We start from the raw sequence: 25,677 nt of genomic DNA, 5'->3' as shown, positions 1-25,677 counted from the left end.
GGGCTTACCCTCCAATGAACTGGGCTCACATGCATGCTGATAGGCACACTGAAGCAGTTTACTTACTTTCCCACTCCTAGATGGGTTTATGCAAAACACATAATAGCCTACCTACAAAGAGTAACCAAGTTGTGTTTATAACTTTATTCTTTGCATCCTTCTCTAGCTATAATTCATCAAGCATTTGCCACAAGTCAACATGGTTTTCATTCAGAATGGTACCTATATGACAGATGTTGTCTGCAGATGTTTATTTAAATCTTTGAAATCTATTTCATTCAATGCATGGTTGATTATTTTTTTAGATGTTTTGTATGTCTGGTTTCTTCATCGTAAATAAAAATCTTTCTTTTTCTATGTAATTCTTTCTTGCAGGGAGGCGAAGGCCCACTGTAACACCAAGAATCTTGCAGAATTTGCCCCAGGTTACAGATCCATTGTATCCTTAAAGTGCAATGCCAACGGCAGCCGAGTCAGCATCCTAGCCAACAAGGTGAGCTGTGATTTAATCATTTGTGTACTTATTTGGATTTTTTATATATATTGGCACAGGTTTTTCCCTGAGCTTAAAATCATGGACTAAGAAAATTAATATAATTCATACTGGAAGCCAAATGAATTGAAATGGGCAATAACCTGGATGCCAAACTGATCTATATAGAGTAGCTATGCATTTTAATTTGTTTTAAGAGTCCAATCATTTGACGGGGAGCAGTTGTTACTAAAAAAAAAAGTTCCAGGTTTGAGGACCTCCTGCAGAAAATGTGACTTGTATTAACTTTCAATAAAGAAAGGTCTTACGTTTATTAAAAACAGAGAGGTGGGTATTAATCTGAACCACCACAGATTGTGTAGCACTTGAACGAATGAGAGGAGAAGATCCCTATTCTGTAATCCACATTATATTTCGAATGCTGTTTGCATACTGTGCCTTAGATATCTTAAATGTATTTGTCACTTGAACTGAAATATATCATCTTTGGCAGTACTTCCAGAAGCTTTTGGCTGTACACACTAAGACTGTTGAGTGAGAAAAATGGCTTCACAAGTGAAGAGTTTTTAATTTTTGAAGGCTCACTAATGTAGAGGACCCAGAACCCTTGCTAGCATGGAGAATGCCAAAATACCCTCAATGTGAATCTGTGCTTGAAAGAATCATGCACTAGTTGCAAATGTGACCTCGGGTATTGTTTCTTTGTTTATCTTGGTTTCCAGAGGTGGCAAAATTCAAGCCTGTGAATCTACTATTAAATTAATAGTGCCTTTAATCTGTTTGAAAAACAGTAAGCAGGATTTGTGTTAGTTCACCATGCAACCCATTTCCAAAGGAGGAATATTGCTTCTGGAACGCAGGAGATTCAGTATTTTATATTTTTGAGCCTTATGGAGGATGCACTCTAAATAGACAAATATATTATGTTCTTGAGCCCTGTGGAGGAATATGAAAGATTTTATCAGTTTTGTAAAATACAAAGGAACTGACAATAGCTCAAATGGAGGGGATGTAAAGGGATCTACCTCCTTCTGGCCCCACATGAATTGTAGTCACTATTTCCTATGGTCTTGGCTTTTGGGACTGGTTTGATCAGCTTCCTTTAGTCTGGCCGTCCAGTCCAATGGTAGGATAGATTGATTGGGATGGGAAACCATCTCTGTTCTGAAGTGGAGATGTATACTGTTTAAATTGTGCATGTTTATTTTGGGGCCCAATATCTTGTTTTTCTTTTTAAGAAGGAATATTAGTCTCAGAACCCTTCTGGGTTTAGACAGGTGTATAGTGTTGCCTCACCTGAAAGCAGATCATTGGGTTCCTGATCAAGTAAATGTGTCTAGCAAGAGACAGATGTGTGTATTGTAGAGGCACGTCTGATATGGAATAATTTTTGGTAAGCCTCTTTCTGAAAACCATAATCAGTTTGAGGACCCAAGGGCCTAAGCAATTTGGCAGTTTTTCATAAAAGATAAAAGATATAGATATTTTCAGGAAATATATGATCCTTTGTTTGTGTAATAATTTGTACTTATCTCTTGTGACTGTTTGGAACTGACTAGCCTGAATATGTTGGCTGGTAAGATGGCCCCTGCAGAAGTCCCTGTAGAGTGAACAAGCCCCGAAGGCTTGAGCCAGATAACTAGCTGTGGCTCAGCTTGAGGTCCTTGTGGACCCTTGAGCATCTGACAAGAAGCTGAGACTTAATGGGTCTTCTCCCTGACGCTCTCACCTGAGAGAACTAGAAGGAAGACGAAGAGTTTAGACAGGCTGACAATATGGATGCTATGAAGTGGTGTACAGTGTACCTTCTATATGGTTCCAGAGATGGGGCGCATGGCAACAGTGCTGGTTTGGTCTGTGGTGTGATGCGTGTCATTCTGGCCCTCCCTGCTCCGAGCCCTCTTTCTGCCATGTGAAATGAAATTAAAATATATTTGTAAAGGGCTCAATTACCAAAAGGATGTTGTGGCACTGAGACACCAAACACCATTGACCAGGTGGAAAAAAGCATGAGGAGCATCCTAAGTAATGTAAAGATAGAAGAGCCATGTCTTAAGATTTCTTCTAAACAGGGGAATGTCCTCTATTTCTATCTGATACGTCGTAGCAGTGTATACCGCCAATATCAATGTACCATGCAAAAAGCATTTGCTACCCAATCTTGCTCAGGATATTCATGGCACTAAATAGCCTATTATTAGCTGAGTGCATAACCCTCCTAGGTAAATACTTTGATCTGATAAATAGGGCCCCAAGATTATGTAATGCCTTATGTGTGATAATTAAGACTTTAAGCATAATTCTTTTCCTAATAGAAAGCCAGTGTAAACTCCTCAGTCCCTGCAAGACAGACTGATGTTTAGGAATGTTCAAAATGAGTCGAGCTGCAGCATTATCTGCTACCCTTAACTGACTCTGGCCAAAAACTCTCCAGAAACACTGGAGGGACTCCCTGCCTTAAAGACTCAAGACTCCAGTGAGCAGCAGACCTGCCCTCCAACAACATCCCTTGAAAGAACTCTGCAGCCTCCAGAAGCGCAAAGATTCGACACCTGAAGTGACCAGTGCACACGCAGTCACCGACCCAAGTTGAAGTGGACCACTGGTGCCAACAAGGTACCCCAGCACCCCAAGGCTGAGTCCATCATGGTTTCACCCCTCTTCGACCCCCTGAAGTTGCCTGCATCCTCTGCACACAAGTCCTCTCTACCAAGGCATTGTGGTGAGAGAAAATACAGCAGCAACCACTGCACCCATTGCCTACGACCTGATCTGAGGAGGGCCTCTGGTGCCAACGACATCCGCCAGCTCCCCTGAGCTCGAGTCCACTGTGGTTTCACTCCTCCTGGACTCCACGATGATGCTGGCAGCCTTAACACACAGGACTCCCTATCCGCCAGTACTCCCGTACACGGAAACACAACACCAAAGGACACCCCTGCTTCTGTTGCCCCGGGCCTTGAATAAGAGGACCATAGGTGTACCTACATCCCTGAGCACCCCACGTTTGTGACCTACCTGTTTGTTGGCCCTGACTGGCTCCCTAGCCAGAGCCTGCAGCCTGTTTGCAGGACAACCAATCCCTATTGAAAACCGTTAGGCACTCAATGCCTTACTGCACCCCTGCACCTGGCTGCACCAGTGCTGCCCGGAGTGACCCGCTGGTGTGGTTCTGACCTGTTCCCATTATGTACCTTAAATATCTGATATTGGCCTTGTAAGTCGCTGATAAGTGCGTGTTTGCTGAACATTGTTTTCCTTCCATGTGTTAAAATTGACAAACTTGAAAATTGCACTGTCTACTTTTGTAATTGAAAATAATTTTTATTTAAAAACATACTTACCATATGACAGTTATTGGTTTCTTAAATTATGTAAAAAGAAGTATAATTTGTATACATTTTTCTCTGATTTATTTTTTCAGTGTGTCTCTCATTTATTAACTCTATGAGTACAACACATACTTGGCACTTCCTTCTGATAAGCCTAACTGCTCACCCACACTACCACAAAATAGAGCATTAGTCCTATCTACATTTGCGTCTGCAAGCCAACTGGGGATCCACTGGACTCTGCATATTGTACTCCTTTTTAGTGGCCCATATAGAGAGCGAGCTTTCCTCACTCCGTCTCTGTAGATTGCTTTTTCCATGATCATGCATGAGTCTGTGCCCTTTTCCAACTTCGTATGGTGGGACACCCAACAATCAGGGTCAAATATTTCTTCTAACCCATCTCCCTGGTTAGTTTGTGCCATGTCTTGATCACTGTGTCTGTTGCGGAGATAGGGAAGGGGGACTGGGATTTGAGAAGGGGGGGTGGAGGGATGGGTTAGTTGGTCCTCTGTTATTTCCCCCCAGTACAGGGTATCAGGTATCCCTCTCACCTAATTGGAGCCTATCCAGTCAGAAAGCCAGTTCCTCCAGATTTTTGCTGCTTCGTAGAACTTCTGGACATTCGGCAGGACGATTCCTCCCTCATATGTGGAATGTTTGATGGTGCACAGGGTTATCCTGTGTAGGCCATTGGCCCAGAGTAGAATCTGTAGCAGGTGGTCTATCTTGGTGAAAAATTGGTTAGGTATCTTAAAGGGGATTACTTGTTTGTTTTGTAGTATGTAGGTGAACCTTGGCAGCGCTGTCATTTTGAAGATTGCCGCCTCCCCCATCAATTAGATCAGGAAGTTTTGGCAATGTGTTGCGTTTTTTTCTAGTGTGATCAGCAGAGCACCTGGATTGTGATTGTAATGTGTGTGATTGTTGTTAGTGATCCACCAGCCCAAGTACTTAAAGTGGCAGGTTTCCACTGATAGGGGTAGAGACAGCACCTCCCTCAGTTTCTATCTGCCCTTTGGGAACAGCAGCGATTGTTCCCAGTTAATGCTGAGTCCAGAGAATTTCTGATTTGTGTTGAATATCTGCCATAACCTCCTGGGCCCTTGGTGTGCATCGATCCGTTTCCATCCTGCCAGTGGTCAGTGGGAACAACATGGGTGATAGAGAGCATCCCCGACGTGTGCCTCTCCCGATGGGGAATGTCTTTGATCAAGTGCCATTTCCTTTCACTTTTTCCATGGATGCCGTGTATAGGAGACATACCAATGCAATATATTGTGGTTGCAATCCCATTTTTTCAGAATGACAGAGAGGTGGGCATTCTGTTGAGTCAAATACCTAGTTTGCTTCTAGGGACACCACCGCTATCAGTTTGTGTATCCCAGCCGCCATGGCCATATTATACCAGTGTCTCAGGCTCATCTTGGTGGATTGCTATGGAATGAATCCAGACTGATCTGGGCGGATCAGGTCCGCAATCACAGTCTGCGGCCTATTGGCTAATGCCTTAGCAAGGATCTTCTGCATTAAGCAGGGGTATTGATTGGAGAGACTGAAGTGTCCCTAGATTTCCTGTCTTTGTGGATTCGTGCTATTGCTGCCATCCTTAGATCTGATGAAAGTGTCTGGGTCTTGAGTGACTACCAGACATGGCATGAAGTGGATTAACCAACTTAGTCATCACTTTGTTAATCAAATTTTATTGGTAGGCCATTGGGTGTGGGAGTTTTTCCAGTTTGCAATTGTATTATTGCCTTATTTATCTCCTCAGTGAGGTCCCCCTATAGTAAGTTCCTCTGTGTACCCTTTATGCACGCGCAGGGCAGTCTTTCACACAGCTGTCGATGTCCAGCAGCTGCAGTGAGAGTCGTGACTGGTACAAGTCTTGAAAGTATTCAGTGAATATTTCAGCTGCTTCTTGAGCTCCCCATCAAATCCCCTGCCTCAGGCCTGTGAATCTGTGTAACATGTCTCTGTTCCTGCTCCCGGCTGTTTATCCATGCTGATAGTTTCCTTACTTCGTCCCCTGCGTCGTACAGCTATTTCTGCTGGAGGAGCATCTTTAGGTTGCTTAGTAGGTTGGTTCTGTATTCCTCTCTTTGCAGCTAAGGTGCGTGTAACTTCTATTGTGGGCTGTTGCGCATGTTCTGCCTATAACTTAAGGTGTTGTTCTAGCTCTTTTGCCTGTTACTCCCTGACTTGCCTCCACCCCACTTCTCCAGAGATGATTACCCTTCTGATAGTGGCCGTGTAGGCCTCCCTGATCATGTCCGCTCCCGGTACTGACTCAGTATTTTCTTTGAAGTAACACTCCATGACCTCCCCCAGTTGCTCAACCAATGCAGGATTACCCAATCCCTATGTTGCCATCTTCAAGCCCCAAGTGTCTCGTCTCTTTTATGTATCCAGTGTCACTCACGGTGGTGAGTGGTTCGATACCCCCACACTAAGAATTCTGCTTTTGTAAACTGACCTAGAGAAGTGCAGGCGGTAAAGAAATAGTCAAATTTCAAGTGTGTAGCATGTGCAGCAGACTAAAAGGAGTACCGTTGGTCCTGCAGTTGTAGGTAGTGTTCTCCATATATCTCCCATACCCATCGCTTGTAGGAACCTGTCCATCTTCCCTGGAGTGCTCCGGGGGACGTCTGGAGCTAGTTCTGTCTATCTGCAAGTACACTGCCATATTAAAATCCCGTCTCAACACTGTTAGGGTGTGGGGTAGGGCAACCAGTAGTTGCGTCACTGGTGTGTCTGTGTGTAGGCGTGGTGGATTGTAGGCATTTATCAATAATAGACGGGACCCAATGCAGCTGCATACCCTCTACTGTTTTCTGTGCATATGTGTGAGGGATAGAATATAACAGACCTCTTGAGTAATGTCCCTACCTCCATGGCACTTGTTGTGAACCCAAAGTGATATAGGACCTTGTATTTCCCCCTCCCACTGAGTTGACAGTTTGTTCCAATGGAGTGTGTTTCCTGCAGAAAGACTTCGTCTGTTTTGGATTGTTAAAGCCCTAGAGTCTAGCCCTTCCTTAATTTTGTTCCCCAACTCGTTGACGTTGACGTTACATGTGATGAGAGTCAATGCCCTAGTCATTTCCTGTCTGTACCTATAACTGTTGCTGCTCGTCAGCTTCTTGGGGTGGTTATATGTGTACTAGTTTCCCTTGTGTGTGTACTGGGTGGTACAGAAACAATAACTTAACACTAACTTCCCCGCTCCCCACCTTACCTTTCACCAGTTTCCAAACTAACAATCTCCTCAATGCATGACACATCAATTGCCACAACATCATGAAAAAATTTGGCTTTCGGTAATATGTTCAGGTTATGGTGGGGGTATCCTTGGGCGGCTTACCCCTCTCAGCTCTGCTGTAACAGTAGTCCATGGGGGTGATTCAGACCTTGGCGGACGGCGGAGGCCGTCCGCCAAGGTTCCGCCGCCGAATGACCGCACCGCGGTCAAAAGACCGCGGCGGCCATTCAGACATTTCCGCTGAGAGCGCCTGCCGGCCCAGCAGAAATGCCCCTGCAACGAGGACGCCGGCTCAGAATTGAGCCGGCGTAGTTGCAGGGGTGCGACGGGTGCTCATCAGCCTCCTCTGCTCGTGCTTTGAGTGCATTTACTGTGCATTGAAATTTGCTGATCTTGACCTTTGCGGTCCTGAGAATGTCCTCCGTTTCCGATATTTGCCCTTGTGCCTCCATCACTCTCTTCATTGTATTCCTTAGTTCCTGCCTCAGCAGAGAGAGTTACGTGCTTAATACCCCAGTCATCCCATCCAGAGCTTGTCTGGAGTCCTGAGTAGCGTTCAGGATAGAGGCTGTGGCCTGTGAGAGATTCGATTCCATCTGATCAGCATCAGGTGATGATTCTCCCTGAGGGATGTTCGTGGTTGGCTTGGTGAATTGGTTGATTTTCCCCTGGGCCAGATGGGAGGCATATTTGCCTTTTACCATGGTTGTTGGTTGTTTACTCACAGATGTTGAAGGGTACCCTTGTGGGGATCCACATATACTGCAGACCCCCCAGGGCCTTAATGTGTCTTGTGCACCAAGTGCTCTGGTGCAGCTGCTGAGCTATTAATGGTTACTCAAAGGGGCTGGACGAGGGTTTTAAGGTGATTGTCACTTTTCTCAGAGGACAGCAGGACCCGATTGGGACTCTGTGGTGCTTCACTGTGCCAGTTGTCATCCCTTTTGGGACCCCTGCCTTCAGGTCAGTTCTCCCTCCTTACTGGGGTACTCACTTTGGTACTTTACAGGCTGGGGGGAGAGTTATTGCTAGCACTACAGTGGAAAGTGTGTGCACATTTGGAGCTGCAGGAGGGTTTCCAGGCCGGGGTCCTGTGCAAGTCTTTTGCCAGTAGTCAGTGACGCTGGCCAGACAAGGTGGACGTCACCATCCTCTGACCTCCGTGCCATCTCTGGTTGCCGCGGGTGTCCCCTCGTCCTAAACCCCAGTCATCGCCTGTGATCTCTGCCGCGTGGTGTGATCCCTGTACTACTTTGGGCCACTCCTCATTTTGCGCGACCAGGCAATGCTGTTAGTTGTCCATTGGTTTCTCTCCTGGGAGTTGATGTAGGGCCAAATCTGGGGAAAGGATGGGGCTTGTGAGGCTGTATGCTGCCATTTAAGTCACGGTTTCGGGCATCTCAGCTCCTTCTCTGCTCCCTGAGTTATTTCCTGTAAAATCGAAGTCTGCATCCCAACTTGGGCCCCAGCTGGCGCGTCCAATAATCGCTGAGTTCCTTACAGAGAGACTTGCTCTTCGCCGCTCATTGTGACTAGTGCAGCCGAGCCGCCTGGTACCTACCTCCTGTCCCTGACTGCCCGGAGACAAGGATCCGGAGCAGGCGTGTGCGCCCGCTTACCTCTGTTCACCCAATGAAAACCCAAGTCTATAACCCAAAGTAATTTGGGACTCTTTCAAATCCACAATTAGAGACATTTTCTTCAGCATTAGAACACATATGAACAACACTACCACAACTAGATTAAATGACTTGGAAAGGTAAATTAAGATAATGGAAGCCCAAAAGAGAATGTCCGGCTCAAAAGTTACTTTAGAGCCCTTAAATAGAAAGAAATGTGAGTATAATACAATGTTAAGCCTAATAGGTGAAGTTTGGATTAACAATCAAAAATGTTTAAAACTTCGTAATTCGAACTAAGGCAGAAAACTCTTTGTCTTTCATTTAAAATTAAGACTAAATCTTCCCAGCTCTGCAATTAAACACAATGCAGAGAAAACTTTCTCTGAACCTCAACAAATTGCTGAAATCTTTAAACCTTAACATATAAATATGTATGAAAAAAACAACAAACTTACCTGTATCGAACGTCTGAAATACCCCAATTGATTTAAACCCACCTTCTCTTTCAGAGAAAAAAAATGGTCTTTTAACCTCAGAAATAACACAGAATGAGACATATACTGGGACAAAAGCAGGCTGAGGCAGCTGGCCTGGGTAGATTTTCAATTTCTATAACACCCACGTATTAGCCATCAGACTAAATACATGTCTCCCAAGTTTAATTGACTTCAGTAAATGTTTTGGGCAAAAGGGTACTCTAGCGATAATACTGAACTGTTTTGCAATGTTTTAGAAAGAGCATGTCAACCAAACACTGCCACTGCAGCAATGACCTTGGATGCCAAAAAGGCATTTGATAAAGTTGCCTGGCACTGTCTTAGAGCTAGCCTACACAGGTTTAATCTAGGAATGGACTTTGTAAGAATGGTTATGGATGTATACACACAGCCATTGGCTATAATTAGATCTGGTGGCATACTTTCTGACCAGTTCCAATAAAAACAGTAAACAAGACAAGGCTGCCCTATGTCTCCATCTTATTTCGTCCTGCCATTGAACCACTCATGTTCTTAATCAAAAATAACAACAACAAATAGCAGGCATCCCCTTCAACGCCCTAACACAGAAATTGTCTGCATTTGCAGACAACATCCTAATATTCATTGAACTAGCTGACACCACAATTCCAGCCTTTATTTCAACAGTTGATAGGCACATAGCGGTTTCAGGACACACGTTTAATAAAGCTAAATCTGAGGTAAGATCATTGAACTTCATGTGCACTAAAGAAATATTATGCAACTCTGGCCTCTCTAGGTAATCACTTACTTACTCCTACTACCCCTCCTGGGGTATAGGCCATCAACCACAACTCTCCCGCGACTTCTGTCCTAGGCTTTTCTTTCAATTTGACTACTGGTGTAACCCATCTCCTTGCATTCAGTCAAGGTCCCGACGCCAGGTGTTATTTGGCCTTCTTTTTTTCCTTGTCCTTTGAGGGTTTCAGGTCAAGGCTTGCCTAGTAATGTTTGATGCGGGCTGGCGGAGGGTGTGACCTATCCAGTCCTGGCATTTTTTCATGATTTCTTCTTGAACAGGGAGTTGTAAAATCTGTTGCCATAGGTCATTGTATGGCCAGTGGAGTTGGAGGATTTTCCTCAGACAGGTGTTGATTAAGGTCTGGACTTAGTCGGTAGTAGTCACTTTTGTCCTCTGAGTTTCTGTTACATACTGAAGGAACAATTTTATGTTGGTGTTAAAAAGCCTGATCTGTGTTTGCAGCCTTAGGTCTTTGGATCACCAGATCTCCTTTAGCTGAATCAAGGCAGCCCTTGCTTTGCTGATTCTGCCTTGACTTCGGGTTCTATACCGCCTTGCCTGTCTGTGACCCTGCCCAGTGAAGCCGTCAACCTCTTCCAGTGCATTACCTGCAAAAGTGGCTGCAGTTGTGCTGGTTGTGTTAGCCTTTAGGATCTTGACTCTTGATTCTGAGAATGTTACTGCCAAATTGTGCAGGTATGGCTGCCACCTTGTCGGTCCTCCCTTGCATTTGCATATGGGTATGGGAGAGTAGGGCTAGCTTGTCTGCACAGTCCAGGTCATCGAGTTGCATCCAAGGTCTCCACTGGATCCCATTTCTTCTCCTTGCTGTTGATGTCTTCACAATCCAGTCTATGGTCAGCAGGAAGAAAAAAGGTGAGTGCAAGCAACCCTTGTGGACTCCGGTCCTCACTTCGAAGGCTTCGGTGAGTTGTCCTCCATTAAGTATCTTGCAGGTAATTCCCTCGTACGAGTTCCTGATGTTTCTTCCAATTTATCTGGCACAATGTAGTGGTGGAGGAGCCTCCAAAGGATCTCTCGTTCCACACTGTTGAATGCCTTATCATAGTTGATGAAGTTAACGTAGAAGGGGGAGTTTGATTCCCCTCAACTGCTCAATAATGGTACACTTTGTTGCAGTCTGGTCTGTACATGATCTGACTTTGAGGAAGCCAGCTTGCTGATCTCACAACTTGTTCCTTCATTCTGTTCAGGATGACTCTGTTGAACACTTTGCCTGGGGTTGATTGAAGAGTTGTCCCTCTATAGTTTGCATAGTTACTCAGGTCACCTTTCTTTGGGATCTTGATGAGATATGTTGCCTTTCAGTCTCACTGCACCTTTTCCTCTCCCCAGATCCTTCTAAATATGGGGTAGAGCATGGCTATGCTGTCAGGTCCTGCTGGCTTTCCCATTTCTCAGATGTTTGATGGCTTGTCTTATTTCTCCCTTGGTTGGTTTACTGCAGTCCATTGGCAAGCCCTTGTCAGCTGGCTGTATGTCTGGTGGAGACTGCAGCACAGTCATGTTCAGCAGTTCTTCAAAGTGCTTCACCTGTCTACTTTGCTGGCATTCGTTACCCATCTTCTCGGCTTGCTTGGTATATGGCTGTATAAAGTATCTAGGAATAGAATTAAAGATAGAGTCTTAGAATATGTGATCAATAAAAACACAAAGATCTCAGACTTCTAAGAGAGTTGATCTCTAAATTGTTTATTGTGGTGTAGAACAGAGTTAAAACATTGAAAATGATTGTCACCTATGATAAATTACTTTATTAGAATGCCTCCTGTGAAGCTATACAATGAAAACTTTAAAGAGTTAGACATCATATTAGACAAATTCTTGTGGAATTCACAAAAGACCAAACATCTCTTTAGAAAAACTTGGATGAAAATTAAGGTGAGGGTAATTTAGCAGACTTTAAAACATATTGGACCACGTTCCTCATCAGGCAAGGAACTCCGTGGTATATCATTTCTGACAAGCAAAAACCTCTGGTAAAGCAATCTCTATTGATTCTAGAATAAACTACAGTAAGTTGGAGACTAAAATGAAAAACTCTAATATAGCGTTTATATAGGTTGATTACATTGTCAAATTAAGAGATGCAGTTAGAAAATGGAATATTGGATTAACAAAAGTAGTTTTTGGCTTGAACTCATCAGAAGCAGTAAAAAACATGTTTCCTTTGCACTGCTTCAAAAACCTTTTAAATTAGAGGATACTGACTTTTGAAACCTCAAAGTCAGCCTCTCTAACCTTCTTTTGTACAACTTGGATCCCTCTCTTACATCACTTATCTGTAACTGCTAAAAGGATGACACACAGTTTCTTATACTTCCATACTTGTGCATCCTTCTGATAGATGCATATACATGTGGATTCCTCCCTTCATTTTTAATATCCCCATTGCGCCAGCATTACACAGAAACTTTTCTTCATAGCGCTGAATGTCAATGAGGACGTCGTAATACTACAGCTCCGCGACTTGGTCTGACATCATCAGAGCTATAAGAAGCTGTTGACGGCATGCTGACCTCAGTTCCCTTTTTTCTGTGCCTAGGAGTGTGAGGGTCAGATGTCAATAACTGACCCTCACGATGACTGTCTATGGTGTCTCAGCTCGGACCACAATGTCAAAGCCTGTTCTTCGTGCCAGAAGGTGAACCCAAAGGCCTTGAAAGAAAGAGAGGCGAAGCTCTTCATGGCCATGGCAAGGAAGGAGAGGAGAACATGTCAAAAGTCTCGACCTTATTCAGAGTCGCCACCTCCCCACTCCTCTAAGTCATCCAAGAGAAAGCACAAAAGTAAGCAACGTCACAGTTCCCAACATGATCTTCAAGAGATGTTTCTCTGATATCCATGTCTCCACGTCCGAGGTCGACTGAATGCTCTCCAGCTCCATCTCTTGTAGCTTGTCCGGCATCACTTTTAGTCTAGTTAGACCTTCAACTTCAGATGTGCCTCCTGATCTTGAGCCAGAAGTGATCCATCTGACTCCAGTTCTTCCTCTGCCTCCTCGACAGGAGCAGCTTGCCCTGTTCCTGGAAAAGATCCCTCCAACTTCCTTAATGCTATTGTAGGAAAGTACCTTTTTTTGGCATGGTTACCCCCCACCTTTGCCTGATATTGATGCTGACTTGACTGAGAGTGTGCTGGGATCCTGCTAACTGGGCCCAGCACCAGTGTTCTTTCCCTAAAACTGTACCATTGTTTCCACAATTGGCACACCCCTGTCACACAGATATGTCCCTTGTAAAATGTACTGGTGGTATTAAGGGCCGTGTTACCAAGGAGGGTCCCTAAGTGCGGCAGTATGTATGGTGCCACCCTAAGGGACCCCTCACCAAACACTAGCACACTTCCATTGCATCTTGTGTGTACTAGTGGGGAGAAAAAGGAAAAGGAGACATGGCGTCCCTCTCAGGGTGCCATGCCCACCAACCACTGCCTGCGGCATAGTTGTCACCCCTCTAGCAGACCTTACTGCCCTAAGGCAGAGTGCACTATACACAGGTGAGGGCACAGCTGCATGAGCAGTATACCTCTACAGTGTATAAGCCCATTCTTAGACATTGTAAGTGCAGTGTGTTCATATTCAGTACATGGACTTGGAGTTTGTCATCACGAACTCCACAACTCCATGATGGCTTCACTGTAGGCTGGGAAGTTTGGTATCAAACTTCTCAGCACTGTAAACCCACACTGGACAGTGTTGGATTTATTGTACAATGCACCCAGAGGGCATCTTAGAGATGCCCCAGGATTTTACCCAACCCTTTAGTGTAAGGATGACCGGTCTTTGCCAGTCTGCCTCTAAAAGACAGGTTTCTGACCTCATGGGGTGAGAGCCTTTGTGCCCTCTGAGGCCAGAAACCAAGCTTGCTTTGGGCAGAGGTGCTTTACATCTCCCCCCTGCGGTGTCCAGAGTTGAAGTGACCCCCTCCCTGCAGAATCCTCCATCTTGATTTGGAGGACATGGACCAATAGGGTTAGGAATGTGCCCCCGCACCCCAAAGGGAGTGGGCACAGGAAGGGTGTAGCCACCCTCAGGGACTGTAGCCATTGGCTACTGTCCTCTGACCCCTGTAACTCCCCCTAAATCTAGGATTTAAGGGGGTCCCCTGAACCTAGCTCACCAGATCCCTGGTGACCTCATCAAGAAGAAAGAAGGACTGCTAAGCTGACCCCAGCAGAGAAGACTCCAGACACCAACTGACGTGGCCTCAGCCCTACCGGCCTGTCTGCAGCTTCAGAGACCCTGCTACAAAGAGGGGACGCATCTTGCAGGACCAGCGGCCTCTACAAACCCCCAGAGAACCAAGAACTCACAGGAAGAGTGGCTCTCTCCACAGGAATCTCGAAGAAGGACTCCAGAACCACCCGGGTCTGCAAGTCCTGCCCAATCTGCACCCTATCCCCGTGGACTGTGTCCAGATGGTCCACCAGTCCAGAGCAGGTCCCCAGGCGATTCTGACCTTGTGTCCACCCTGGGTTGACCCCTCCTGCACAACACAACAACGCCTGACACCTAATTCCAGAGGACCCTCCTGACAGAGAGAGAACCAGACAAAGATACCCGATGCATAAATGTACCCCTGCACCTGCAGCCCCCTGGCCATGGGGAATCCGACCACCGGACAAGCACTATTCAGCAGGCGGCTTTCCTCTTTGTCTAGCCTGGGGTTTCCCGGAACCAGCCCCTTGGACCCAGCCTGCAGCATCTCTGTGACACCCAGTGTCCCCTTATTGAAAAGCATTGGAAGCCCAACGCTGTGTTTGCACCCTGCCTCCCCTGAGCCGTTGAGGGTGTGTGTTTGGTGCTAACCTGTGCCCTCCTGGCCCCCCACCCCCGGTGCTCACCTAAACCCTAAAGGTCTGCCCTCAAAAGTTGCAGGTACTTACCTGCCTGCAGATCTGTTTCCAGTTCCCCCAGTCTTTATAGGATCCCATTCTAAAACCAGCACCAACTTTTACCTCTACACCTAGCTGGCCCTGTGTTGCTGGTGGTGAACTTTTGGGATCAATCTACACTTTGACCTGTGGACATTCTAAATCCTGAAGACTGGAATCGTACGTCTTGTACTTACCTGTGTTCTGTACTAATACTTCCACCCCCCAGAGCGGGAAGGCTTGGGTGGGTGTAAGGAATCTACAGCTAGATAGAGTCCTACCAGATAATTCGTAACCAGTAACTTCTTCATCTGACAGAGACTTCGAGCTGCAGATTCCTTACCTTAGAATAGATACCCAAGCTATAATTCCTGGCAGTAGTTCTTGAGGATATAATTTATACCAGACACCTTTGGAAAGAGGCACAAGTTCTTAATATTACCTTATCAGGATATATTGTGAGATAGGGCGGTTTTGATGATAAAGCCTGCAGCTCACTCACTCTCCTGGCAGATGTAATTGCCATTAAAAAGGCTGTTTTAATAGTGAGCAGCTGGAGAGGACAATTATGTAAGGGATTAAAAGGAGCACACATTAGGAAAGTAAGAACAAGATTAAGATCCCACTGGGGCATGACAAAAGGCACAGGTGGAAACAAATGCACAAGTCCTTTAAAAAATCTTTGTACTATAGGAGACTTAATCAAAGATGGTTGATCGGGCAAGCATAGAAAATAAGGCAGCAAGATATCCCTTAAGAGTCCCTAAAGAGGATCCCCGTTGGGCAAGAGATAAAATAAACAAAAGGATAATAGATAGAGAAGAAGAAAGAGGGTCAATAGACCTCTCTGTACAATATGAAACAAAACGTTTCCATCAGCAGGCATAAATCGACTTAGTAGAGGCACACCTGGCTGCCAGAATTACATCACAGACTTCGGAAGGAAGGTCATAAACCCTCAACCTTCACGCATGAAGTCGCAAAGTTGACAGGTTCGGGTGAAAAACCTTCCCCTGCTGCTGCGACAGAAGCCTCTCCCAAAGAGGCAACCTGATTGGAGGACTGATGCTCATTTTGAGAAGCTCTGGATATCAGACTCTCTGTGCCCAATCCAGAGCCACTAGGATTACTTGGGCCCGGTCGTTCTTAATTTTCCTGAGAACTCTGGGCAGAAGTGATATGGGCGTAAAGGTGTACAGGAGGCCTGAACTCCACTCTCAACGAAAAGCGTCGCCTAGCAATAGCCACCTTGGAAACTCCAACATGCAAAACTGCTGACATTGCGCGTTCTCTACGGAGGCAAACAGATCTAACCAAGGCTCTCCCCACTGCTGAAAGAGTCCTTGTGCCACCTCCGGATGAAGATACCATTCGTGATCCACTAAGCATTTTCAGCTGAGCTCGTCCGTCCTGGCGTTCAAAGAACCTGCCATCTGTTGAACCACCAGGGTTATGCCCTGCTGTTCCAGCCATGTCCAGAGATGCAGAGCCTCTTGACAAAGGGTCCATGACCCCACACCGCCCTGCTTGTTGCAGTACCACATTGCGGTGGTGTTGTCCGTGAACACCTGCACTACCTTCCCTTTCACAACAGGAAGAAATGCCTTTAATGCTAGTCGGATCGCCCGAAGCTCCAACAAGTTGATATGGAGCCCGGATTCCACTGGAGACCAGTGACCTCTGATTTCCACCTCTCCCAGATGGCCGCCCCATCCCAAAAGTGATGCATCTGTCACTACTGTGAGATCTGGTTGGGGAAGGGAGAGGAGTCTGCCTTTGACCCAATCGCAGTTCACTAACCACCACTGCAGATCCTTTGCAGTTCCCTCCGAGATCTGAACCACGTCGGTAAGATTCCCCTGATGCTGTGCTCATTGGAACTTCAGGTCCCACTGCAGAGCCCTCATATGCCATCTGGCATGCTTGACCAGTAGGATGCAGGAAGCCATGAGTCCCAGCAGCCTCAGAGTCTGTCTCACCAAAATCCAGGATAGAGGCCAAAACATCGGTATTATAACCTGAATATCCTGGACTCGCTGATCGGGAGGATAGGCCCGATACTGCACTGTGTCCAGAACAGCTCCGATAAAAGTGAGCTTCTGAGAGGGAGTCAGGTGTGACTTCGGCACATTGCTAGTGAACCCCAGCGAGTGCAGGTGGTTCGCCTTCGTCTGGAGATGGGTGACAAAAGCCTGGGCAAATGAAAATGAAATCCCTCACCTGCGCAAATGAGCTGCCACCACGGCCATCACCTTCGTGAACACCAAAGGGGCACTGGTGAGACTGAAAGGGAGCACTGTAAACTGAAAGTGCTCGTGGCACACCTTGAACCGCAGGTATCACCTGTGGGCTGGCAGGTTGAGAATATGAAAATATACGCCCTGCAAGTCCAACGCTACCATCCAGTCTCCTTGATCTAGGGCAGACAAGACCTGAGCAAGAGTTAGCATCTTGAATTTCTCCTTCTTGAGGAAGAGGAGGATCTCCCTTAAATCAAGGATAGGGCAAAGACCCTTGTTCTTTTTGGGAATCAGAAAGTAGCGGGAATAACAACCACTGCCTACTTCTGACATCAGGACCCTTTCTATGGCTCCCTTGGTCAAGAGAGCCGTAACTTCCTCACGGAGCAAAACCAAATGGTCCTCCATCAGCCGTTCTTTTGTCAGAGGGAAAGAGGGAGGAAAAGACTGGAAGGGGATGGAAAAGCCCTTGCGTATGATCTGCAGAACCCATTTGTCCATTGTGATGGAAAGCCAGTGAGGGAGATGAAATTGAATCCTTCCTCCAACTGGATGGACATGGTCCTGCAGAACCACACTAGGAGGGCTTGGGTGCAGTGGAAGGGGGCTGTGTGGTGGCCGACCACTGGCCAGACCCTCTGGGTCTGATGGTACCATGACCACGTCCTTTCCCAGAATGGTGTGAAACCTGAGGACGGTGGCTAAATTGTGGGTGGCGTAGTACTACGCCCCTTCCGAAGCTTTGAAAGGGGCGAAAGACAGACTGCTGTCTTGCTGGCGCTGAAAGGCCCAAGGATCTGGCCGTAGCTTGAGAATCCTTGAACCTCTCAAGCGCGGAGTCTGCCTTCTCATCAAAAAGCATGTCCATCAATCTTGACTGGACATCCCCCGAAAAGCCAGATGAACATAGCCAGGCGTGACAACGTAGGGCCACTGACGATGCAATTGCTCTGCTCAGCGAGTCGGTTGTGTCCAATCCACACCTGATCGTAAACTTGGCTGCATCTCTCCCATCCTTGACAGCCTGGGTGAGTGTGTCCCGTACACCCTCCGGGACCTGGGGCAACACCTGTGCCACCGTATCCCAGGCAAGAGGTGTTTACTGACCTCAATGCCAGGCTGGAGGAAGAAAACATTTTCTTTCCAAGCTGATCCAGCCTCTTGGATTCCCTGTCCGGGGGAGAGGAAGAGAAAGCACCACAGGAAGGAGAGGCTTGTACCTCCAAGCTCTCTGGGGTTGGGGTGTTGGGTCTGGAAACTAAGGTCGCTTAGAGCAGGTCTATGGCGGCAGCCGACTGTCCTATTCACAGGAGGCCCTGTGCTGGGTTTGGACCATGTTCCCAGAAGGATGTCCGTTAAGGCCTCATTGAAGGGCAACATCGGCTCTGATGTTGTCACCCCCGGTTGAAGTACCTCTGTCAGGAGATTCGTCCTGACTGGCACCGTGGGCAAGTCTAGGTCCAAGACATCAGCTGCCCTACGCACCACCATAGCATAAGAAGCTCCCTCCTCCATAGCCACATTAGGAGGAGAGAACATACCAGTATCTGGAGATGTGTCAAGTCCACTGGCCTAGATCCTCATACGAGTCCTGTTCTAGGTCGTATGCTAAAGGTTCCTCAGACCCCTCCCATTCCTCTCCTCTGCCTGGCTGTTCAGAATAATGCTCAGACAATGATCTGGGCTGAATTGGTGCCATCAAAGTCGGAGTCGGCGTTGTATGACGTCGCTCCGGATCATCCGGAATAAGGATGGGTCTAACACTGGTGGGCGCCGGTGGTGGTGGGGAAGCGTTGACGTCGGACCCGGCGCCGGAGGAGCACGACAGTGAGGGACCGGCGCTGGTCCAGATCCGGTATTGAATCCTGGGGTCCCCATCAGAGCCGAAGCCGCCGATGTTGAACTTGATTGGGCCCCTGCTGACCCCTAGGGGCCCAAAGACCCACCCTAGGGTGCAGCCTGCTAAAAAATAAGGCACATGGCCTCATAAAATCCTTTTATTTGAGCGGGGTCGCTCCGGTCCCTGGAAAAGGGGGAAGACATGGAGATGACCCTGGCGACGGCTCCGCAGAACCGTGCTCGGAACGTCAACGTTCCCTTGACACCTCGTCGGCCAACGGGCGTGGCGAAGTCAAAGTCCACTTGGACTTCTTCTTCTTCTTGTGCCTCTTACCTGAGTGATCAGATGACCTCGAATGCATGGAAGAGGACTTGGGTCCCGCGACCTCCTCCTACTGCGGGACCGTGACATCCTTAGAGTCGCAGCCCAACCGAAGACGGCTGTCAGGCCGCAAGAAGCTTGAGGGATCTCTCCCTCAAGGCCTTCGGAGCCATGGCCCGACAGTCGCAGTACAAAGTGGAATTGTGATCCTTCTCGAGGCACCAAAGGCAAACTCAGTGCGGGTCTATCACCGACATGGTGCGATGACATGCACCACACGGTTTGAACCCAGTCTTTCTCGAAGACATGCTTCAAACAATCAAAAAAATTTAAAAGGGTGGCTCTTACCCAGATCTGCGCTTAACTGGCACGGAAGGAAAAGAGCTGACGTACACGCGCCGAGGTGGGGTCTATATAGACAACCGTGATGTCATAGACGGCTCCATGGACGCTGACGACGGCACGCGGAGCCGGATGACGCACGCGGATCCGAACAACGTCACCCGACGGCACGCTCAGGGTACTGCTCAGCAGAAAAGTTCCGGATTCGAAGCTGACGCCAGGTAATTCTAAGGTAAGGAATTTGCAGCTAGAAGTCTCTATCAGATCGGTCTTTTACGGCGCCACTGCTGTGGATAAAACAGTATTTCTGCTCACAGCAGGTTCCTGAATTGGAAGAAGGTGAAGTTCTTGTGCATGATCCTGATATTGAGGGGTTAGACATTGCAAGTGGTTTGCATACTTCCCCAGAATGGGAATTATTGTCCCCAAAGGGGATGCCTCTGTCTGAGGTCACGTCATACATACAGTGATAAGAAAGGTTGCAGACATATTGAAGTTGCCCCTTCCTACAGCAGAACTTAAGTCCGATTTGTTGACAGAAGTACTTCATTCACCTTTTTCTGTGTCAGAGCCACTATTGCCTTTTAGTGAGGCCTTGATTGAACCTCTCTTAGGCAGTTGGGAAAAATCTTTGTTGAGTCCGGCAGTTTCGTGACCCATTGTCAGAAAGTACAAGACTGTTCCAGGGGATCTTGTGTTATTGTTAGCATTCACCCTTCACCCGAACTTTTGGTGGTACAGGCTTCTTGTCCTTCAAAGTTGACCTGAGGGTCTTTCTCAACAAGACAATTTTTTCTTTGAGTAGTATGGCTTTGAAATCTGTTAATGCCACTTATCTTTTGGGCCGCTTTATTCATGTCTTAATGGATTCTGCCATAGCTGTGGTTCCAAAGCTGCCAGAAGATGTTCAGGGACACTTTGCAGAACTCTTGAATGATAGCCAGGTGGGGGTGAATAACCTTATCCGGACAGGCCTGGAAATGGCTTATTCTGTGGCTAGGGCTTTGGAAACCTCAGTCGCTACGAAAAGGCATGCCTGATTAAGGGGATCTGGATTATTATCTGAGGTACAGGCCACTCTAGTGGATTTGCCTTTCGATGGTGCAAGACTGTTTGGCGCCAAAGCTTATTCTGCCTTGGAGAGGTTCAAGGACAGCAAAGCAACAGTGAGGTCTTAGGCTTTCAGTCTCAGTCTAAGGGCTGCAAGCTATTTCAAAAGTTCCTGGGGAGTTCTTTCATGGCAGGCAATAGTTCCTCAGCAACAGTCAGCCAATCCACTTAGTCTTACAGAGGACATGGCAAAGGGAAACAGTGAAGAGCTGCCCATCAGCCTTCCTCCTCCTCTTTCTCTTCTTTCCTGGCCAGTATCATAGGAAAGCAACCCTAGTTTCACCTTCATAAAGCATGCTTTGCCAGTGGGAGGAAGACTGTCCCATTTTCTACCGCAGTGGGAGGTCCTTAATATCGGACCTGTGGGTTTTGAATATTGTAGAAAATGGGTATGCTCTCCCCTTCTAGAAATTTCTCCCACCTTTCCCATCCCAACCAGGTGTTTGTTCAGAAGACCATCTTCTGCTCCTCCAACAAGATGTACAATCCCTATTTCAAAAGGGCGCAGTTGTGTTGGTTCCTGAGCAGGAAAGTGGTTGGGGGTGTTACTTACTACTTCCTGATTCCAAAAAAGGACTTTAGTTTTCGGCTGATACTAGACCTCAGGAATTTGTTTCTCAATCAGGAGAAATTCAAAATGCTGACTTTGGCACAGGTGCTTCTTGCCCTGGACAAGGAAGACAGGATGGTTTCAATCGATATGTAGGATGTGTATTTTCACAGCCCCAATCGCACAGACTGTATCTCTGTTTCACCGTGGGGTCGCAACATTACCAGTTTGCGGTCCTTCTATTTGGTCTTACTGCCACGCCCGAAGTCTTCCTGAAGGTGATGGCATTGTCAGAAGATGGGGAATACTGGTATTCCCTTACCTGGATGATTGACTGCCCAAAGCCAAGGCTCCTGAGTTGGTTTTGCATCACTTGCAGTTGACCACTCAGTTGTTGTACATCCTGAGCTTTTCCATGAACGGAGCCCTCTCAGTGAACACTGTTTGTAGGAGAAGTATTGGATACTACAGTGAAAACGTGCCTACCCTCCTCCGCAAAGAATTGGAAACATTCAGGCTATGATTCTGATGTTTCAGAATGGAGTGATGGTTCCAGTCCTGAAGGTCTTAAGCCTGCTTGGTCTGAATGCTTCCTGCATTCTGTTGGTCACCCATGCACGCTGGCACATGAGGGCCCTTCAGTCTTGCCTCCGAAAGCAGTGCTTTCAGCACAACAGAGATCTCACAGAGTCAGTCAAAATAGTGGATCTTCGATGGTGGGGTGTGGGTGGCAATCTATCACAAGGAAAGCCGTTTTGTCCTCCACCTCTGCTGGCCACTGTGATAACTGATGCCTGCACTCTAGGGTGAAGAGCATATCTGGGGGATCTGGAGATCAAAGGACTATGATTTCCAGAACAACAGTTCTCTCGTAGGGGATTTCCATGTATAGTCATAAGCATTGAATAGTTCCGCGCGCCTGCGGGGACCCCGGAGCACTGTTGTGAAGTATATTCTTAAGTGCAAATACCAACCCTTTGAAAAAAGGTTTGTCAAAAAACACTTAAGAATAACACTGTGCAGCCTATGTGAACAGCTACACAGGCCAAATTGTTAAAAGAAAAAAACAGTTATAGTGTAAATTCACGTTTAAACATCTATTTATTTTATAAATATATTAACAAATACATTCTCATATTTTATTTACACCTCTCATGAGAATAAAACAATGCAGGGCAGTGTAGCCCATAGGCTGCCATTATACAGAATGAAAATAGAGCTGTGCCTTTAAGAAAGTAAAGTCTTCCTGTTTCCCATCATGCACAGCGAAAGGCAGTTGCCTCAGTTCTTTTTTCCGGCTCCTTCTGACAGGACCCTGAAGCATTGAGCTCTACCTCACAAAGTTTTTTGTGACAGAAATTCATTTAAAAATCTTTTGAATTTCAATTTCACTCGACGTTTTTAACATTGAGTGATAATTTCCTACTAGTTTCTGTTAAATTCTGACAGAATTTTGAAGTTTTTCTAGTTTAGAAATGCCTTCACTTTTTGACAAATGTCCTTCTTGTGGCAGAAAAAAGGCTAAAACAGATCCACATAGGGTCTGCATAATTTGTCTTCCATCCAGCCACAAACCAGAGTCGTGTGACATCTGTAAAACCTTCTCCAGAAGAACTCTTCGTGATAGAGAGAAAATCCGACTTCAGGCGAGAGAGGACAGAAGAAAAAGTGGCCATTCCACCACAGAGCGAGGAGAAGGTCAGGCTTCTACCAGGGCTCAATCTGTTTCCTCTATAACTCCTACCAGACCTGCTGAAAAACGGCACAGGTCTCCGACGACGTCAACGTCGAAACAGGGAACGGCGCCAACATGTTCGCCGTCGAGGACTGGATCGCCGGCGAGGAAAAGACATCGCTCGCCGTCGACAACCATTTCGCCGTCGAGACGACGTGGACACACGGCGTCGAAAGGATCTGGATCGCCGTCGACACGGCGAGGACGATCCACGTCGAGGAGATCCAAGTCAGGCTCGCCGTCGACACGGCGAGGACGATCCACGTCGAGAGAGTGTGCTCGCCGTCGGAGATGTTCGCCGTCACCACAACGACGTCGAGGGTCGTCGTCGAGGGGTTCTCCACGGCGAGAGGAATCGACGTCCAGAAGTCGCCGTCACCGCTCTTCGACGTCGAGGAGTGTGTCGACGTCGAGACCACAATCAAAGAGGCCTAGAAGGGTTTATACAACATCGGAATCCTCGGCCTCACTTATCCTGCTCCCAGCGTCCCCACAGCTCTCGCCTCGGCAGTCGCCGTTGCCGCAGACACCGGTAACACCTACGGCTCCTCTTCCGGCTCCTCCTTCAGAGCCTGTTCCGAGGACTCCAACGCGATCTGTCAGGCGTTCTGGACATTCTTCTAGACGTTCTTCTTCCTCTCGGCACCATCGTCATGAATCACAGAGATCTCAGCATTCACATCATAGACATTCTTCTTCGTCTACAAGGGACTACTCTCCAACTCTATCGGACTCACCGTCCCCGAGAGTGTCCCCCATAGATGATGTGAATACATTCCAGGAGGTCTTGGTGCGAGGGGCAACCAAACTGAATATCCCGCTGGCGGTGCCAGCTCCATCGACGTCAGTAATCTTCGAGACCTTGCATCACAGGACATCTTCAAGACCTTTGCTTCCACTGGTTCCAGGTCTTATTGAACCGGCAATGGACATTTTTCTTACACCGGCCGCAACAAAGTCTGCTCCTTCCAGACTTATTAAAAAATACCGTCCACCAGAACAAGATCCTCTATTCTTGAGGTCGGACCCAGTACCGGACTCGGTGGTTATAGTGGCAGCAAAGAAATTGCATTCTACGTCACCGTCTTCCTCTTCACCTCCAGATAAAGAGAGCAGAAAGATCGATGCTGCAGGACGAAAAGTATGCTCTACTGCATCCATCAGCATGAAAGCAGCCAGTGCCACTGCTCTATTAGGGAGATATGATCGAGCCCTCTGGGACTCTGTACTGCAGTTTGCGGAGCATCTTCCTAAGGACAAAAGGGAAGATTTCCTGGAGGTCGTGGGCAAGGGAGCTATGGTTTCTAACCAAGTTATAAGTGCTGCGGCAGATTCTTCGATACTATCCGCACATAACTATGCTCACGGAATAGCGCTCAGGAGACATGCATGGCTGCGACTTACATCGCTTAAACCTGAAGCACAGCAGAGAATACAAAATCTACCTTTCTCAGGCTCCACTTTGTTCGGCTCTCATGCCGATGACGAGATGGCCAGGATGAAGTCTGAGCTGGATACCCTGAAAGCAGTAGGCATGGAACGACCGAAAGAACAGCGAAAGGTATTCCGCCCATATCAACGAAGACTGTCCACCCACAGGTATCAGACTCCACATTGGATGTCTTCACGTCCCCAGCAACAGCAACAGCAGCAGCAGCAGCATCATAGGGGTTTCTCCACACAACGAAGGTCGACAAGGGGTCGTTCAACACCTCAAACTCAGGCAACTCGACAGGCTCCCGCGTCGAAGCCCTGAATCTTCGCTTCCCCCTCCTCCGTTATCCACTCCGGTAGGGGGAAGTATCTCAAATCATCTGGACGAGTGGCTACGCATCACAACAGACGCCTGGGTATTGAATATTGTGAGACATGGTTACGTTCTCAGATTCACCAGCCCTCCACCATCGGTTCCACCCAAAACAACCAGCCGACACCTCGAAGCTCTTCAGTTAGAAGTCACCATTCTATTACAAAAAAGAGCCATAGAACCCGTCCCGATCAGCCAACAAGGGAAGGGGATTTATTCGAGGTATTTCCTTGTGCCCAAAAAAGACAAGCAAGAGTTTCGTCCAATTTTAGATCTAAGGACAGCAAACAAGTGGATTCGCAAAGAAAAATTCAGGATGCTATCCTTGCACCAAATTTACCCACATCTTCGTCAGGGCGACTGGCTCTGTGCAATAGACCTTTGCGACGCTTACTTTCATATTCCGGTGACCAAGAAACATCGAAAATTCCTAAGGTTCACCGTCGGAAAACGTCATTACCAATTTGCGGTTCTGCCCTTCGGCCTCAAATCAGCGCCGAGGACTTTTTCCAAATGCATGGCGGTGGTAGCCGCCCACTTGAGAAAACATCGAATATTTGTCTACCCCTATCTAGACGATTGGCTCATAAAGGCCTCCAGTTATCTAGAGGCACAACAACATTTCAAATGGACTCTACAGCTGTTGCAGAGGTTAGGTCTTCAAGTAAATCTCCTGAAATCCACAGCAACACCTGTTCAGAGGTTGCATTACTGAGGGGCCATTATAGATACCAATCTAGGAAAGGTGTTTCCTTCGGAGGAACGACGATTATCGATTCTCCAAAAGTGCAAACAACTGCAAGAGACTCCGCAGACCACTGCAAGAGTAATAGCTTCTCTACTGGGCTCGATGGCGTCTTGTATCCA

The 25,677-nt window shown here is 47.2% G+C and overlaps 1 protein-coding gene across 5 annotated transcripts in view; it reads left to right on the top strand.

The window, feature by feature from the left end:
• Window positions 1-25,677, top strand: part of IFT140 (intraflagellar transport 140) — a 1,792,511-nt gene that overhangs the window by 762,323 nt on the left and 1,004,511 nt on the right. For all 5 annotated transcript variants that reach the window (XM_069210629.1, XM_069210628.1, XM_069210630.1 and 2 more), the window contains one exon: window positions 376-493. In XM_069210629.1, coding sequence (XP_069066730.1) covers window positions 376-493 — 118 coding nt within the window. The remainder of the gene's footprint in view (window positions 1-375; window positions 494-25,677) is intronic.

Source organism: Pleurodeles waltl, chromosome 10 (genome assembly GCF_031143425.1).
Source record: "Pleurodeles waltl isolate 20211129_DDA chromosome 10, aPleWal1.hap1.20221129, whole genome shotgun sequence".
NCBI classification, from domain to species: Eukaryota; Metazoa; Chordata; class Amphibia; order Caudata; family Salamandridae; genus Pleurodeles; species Pleurodeles waltl.
Note: the sequence above shows the minus strand (reverse complement) of the source record. Positions and strands in the feature narration are given on the sequence as shown.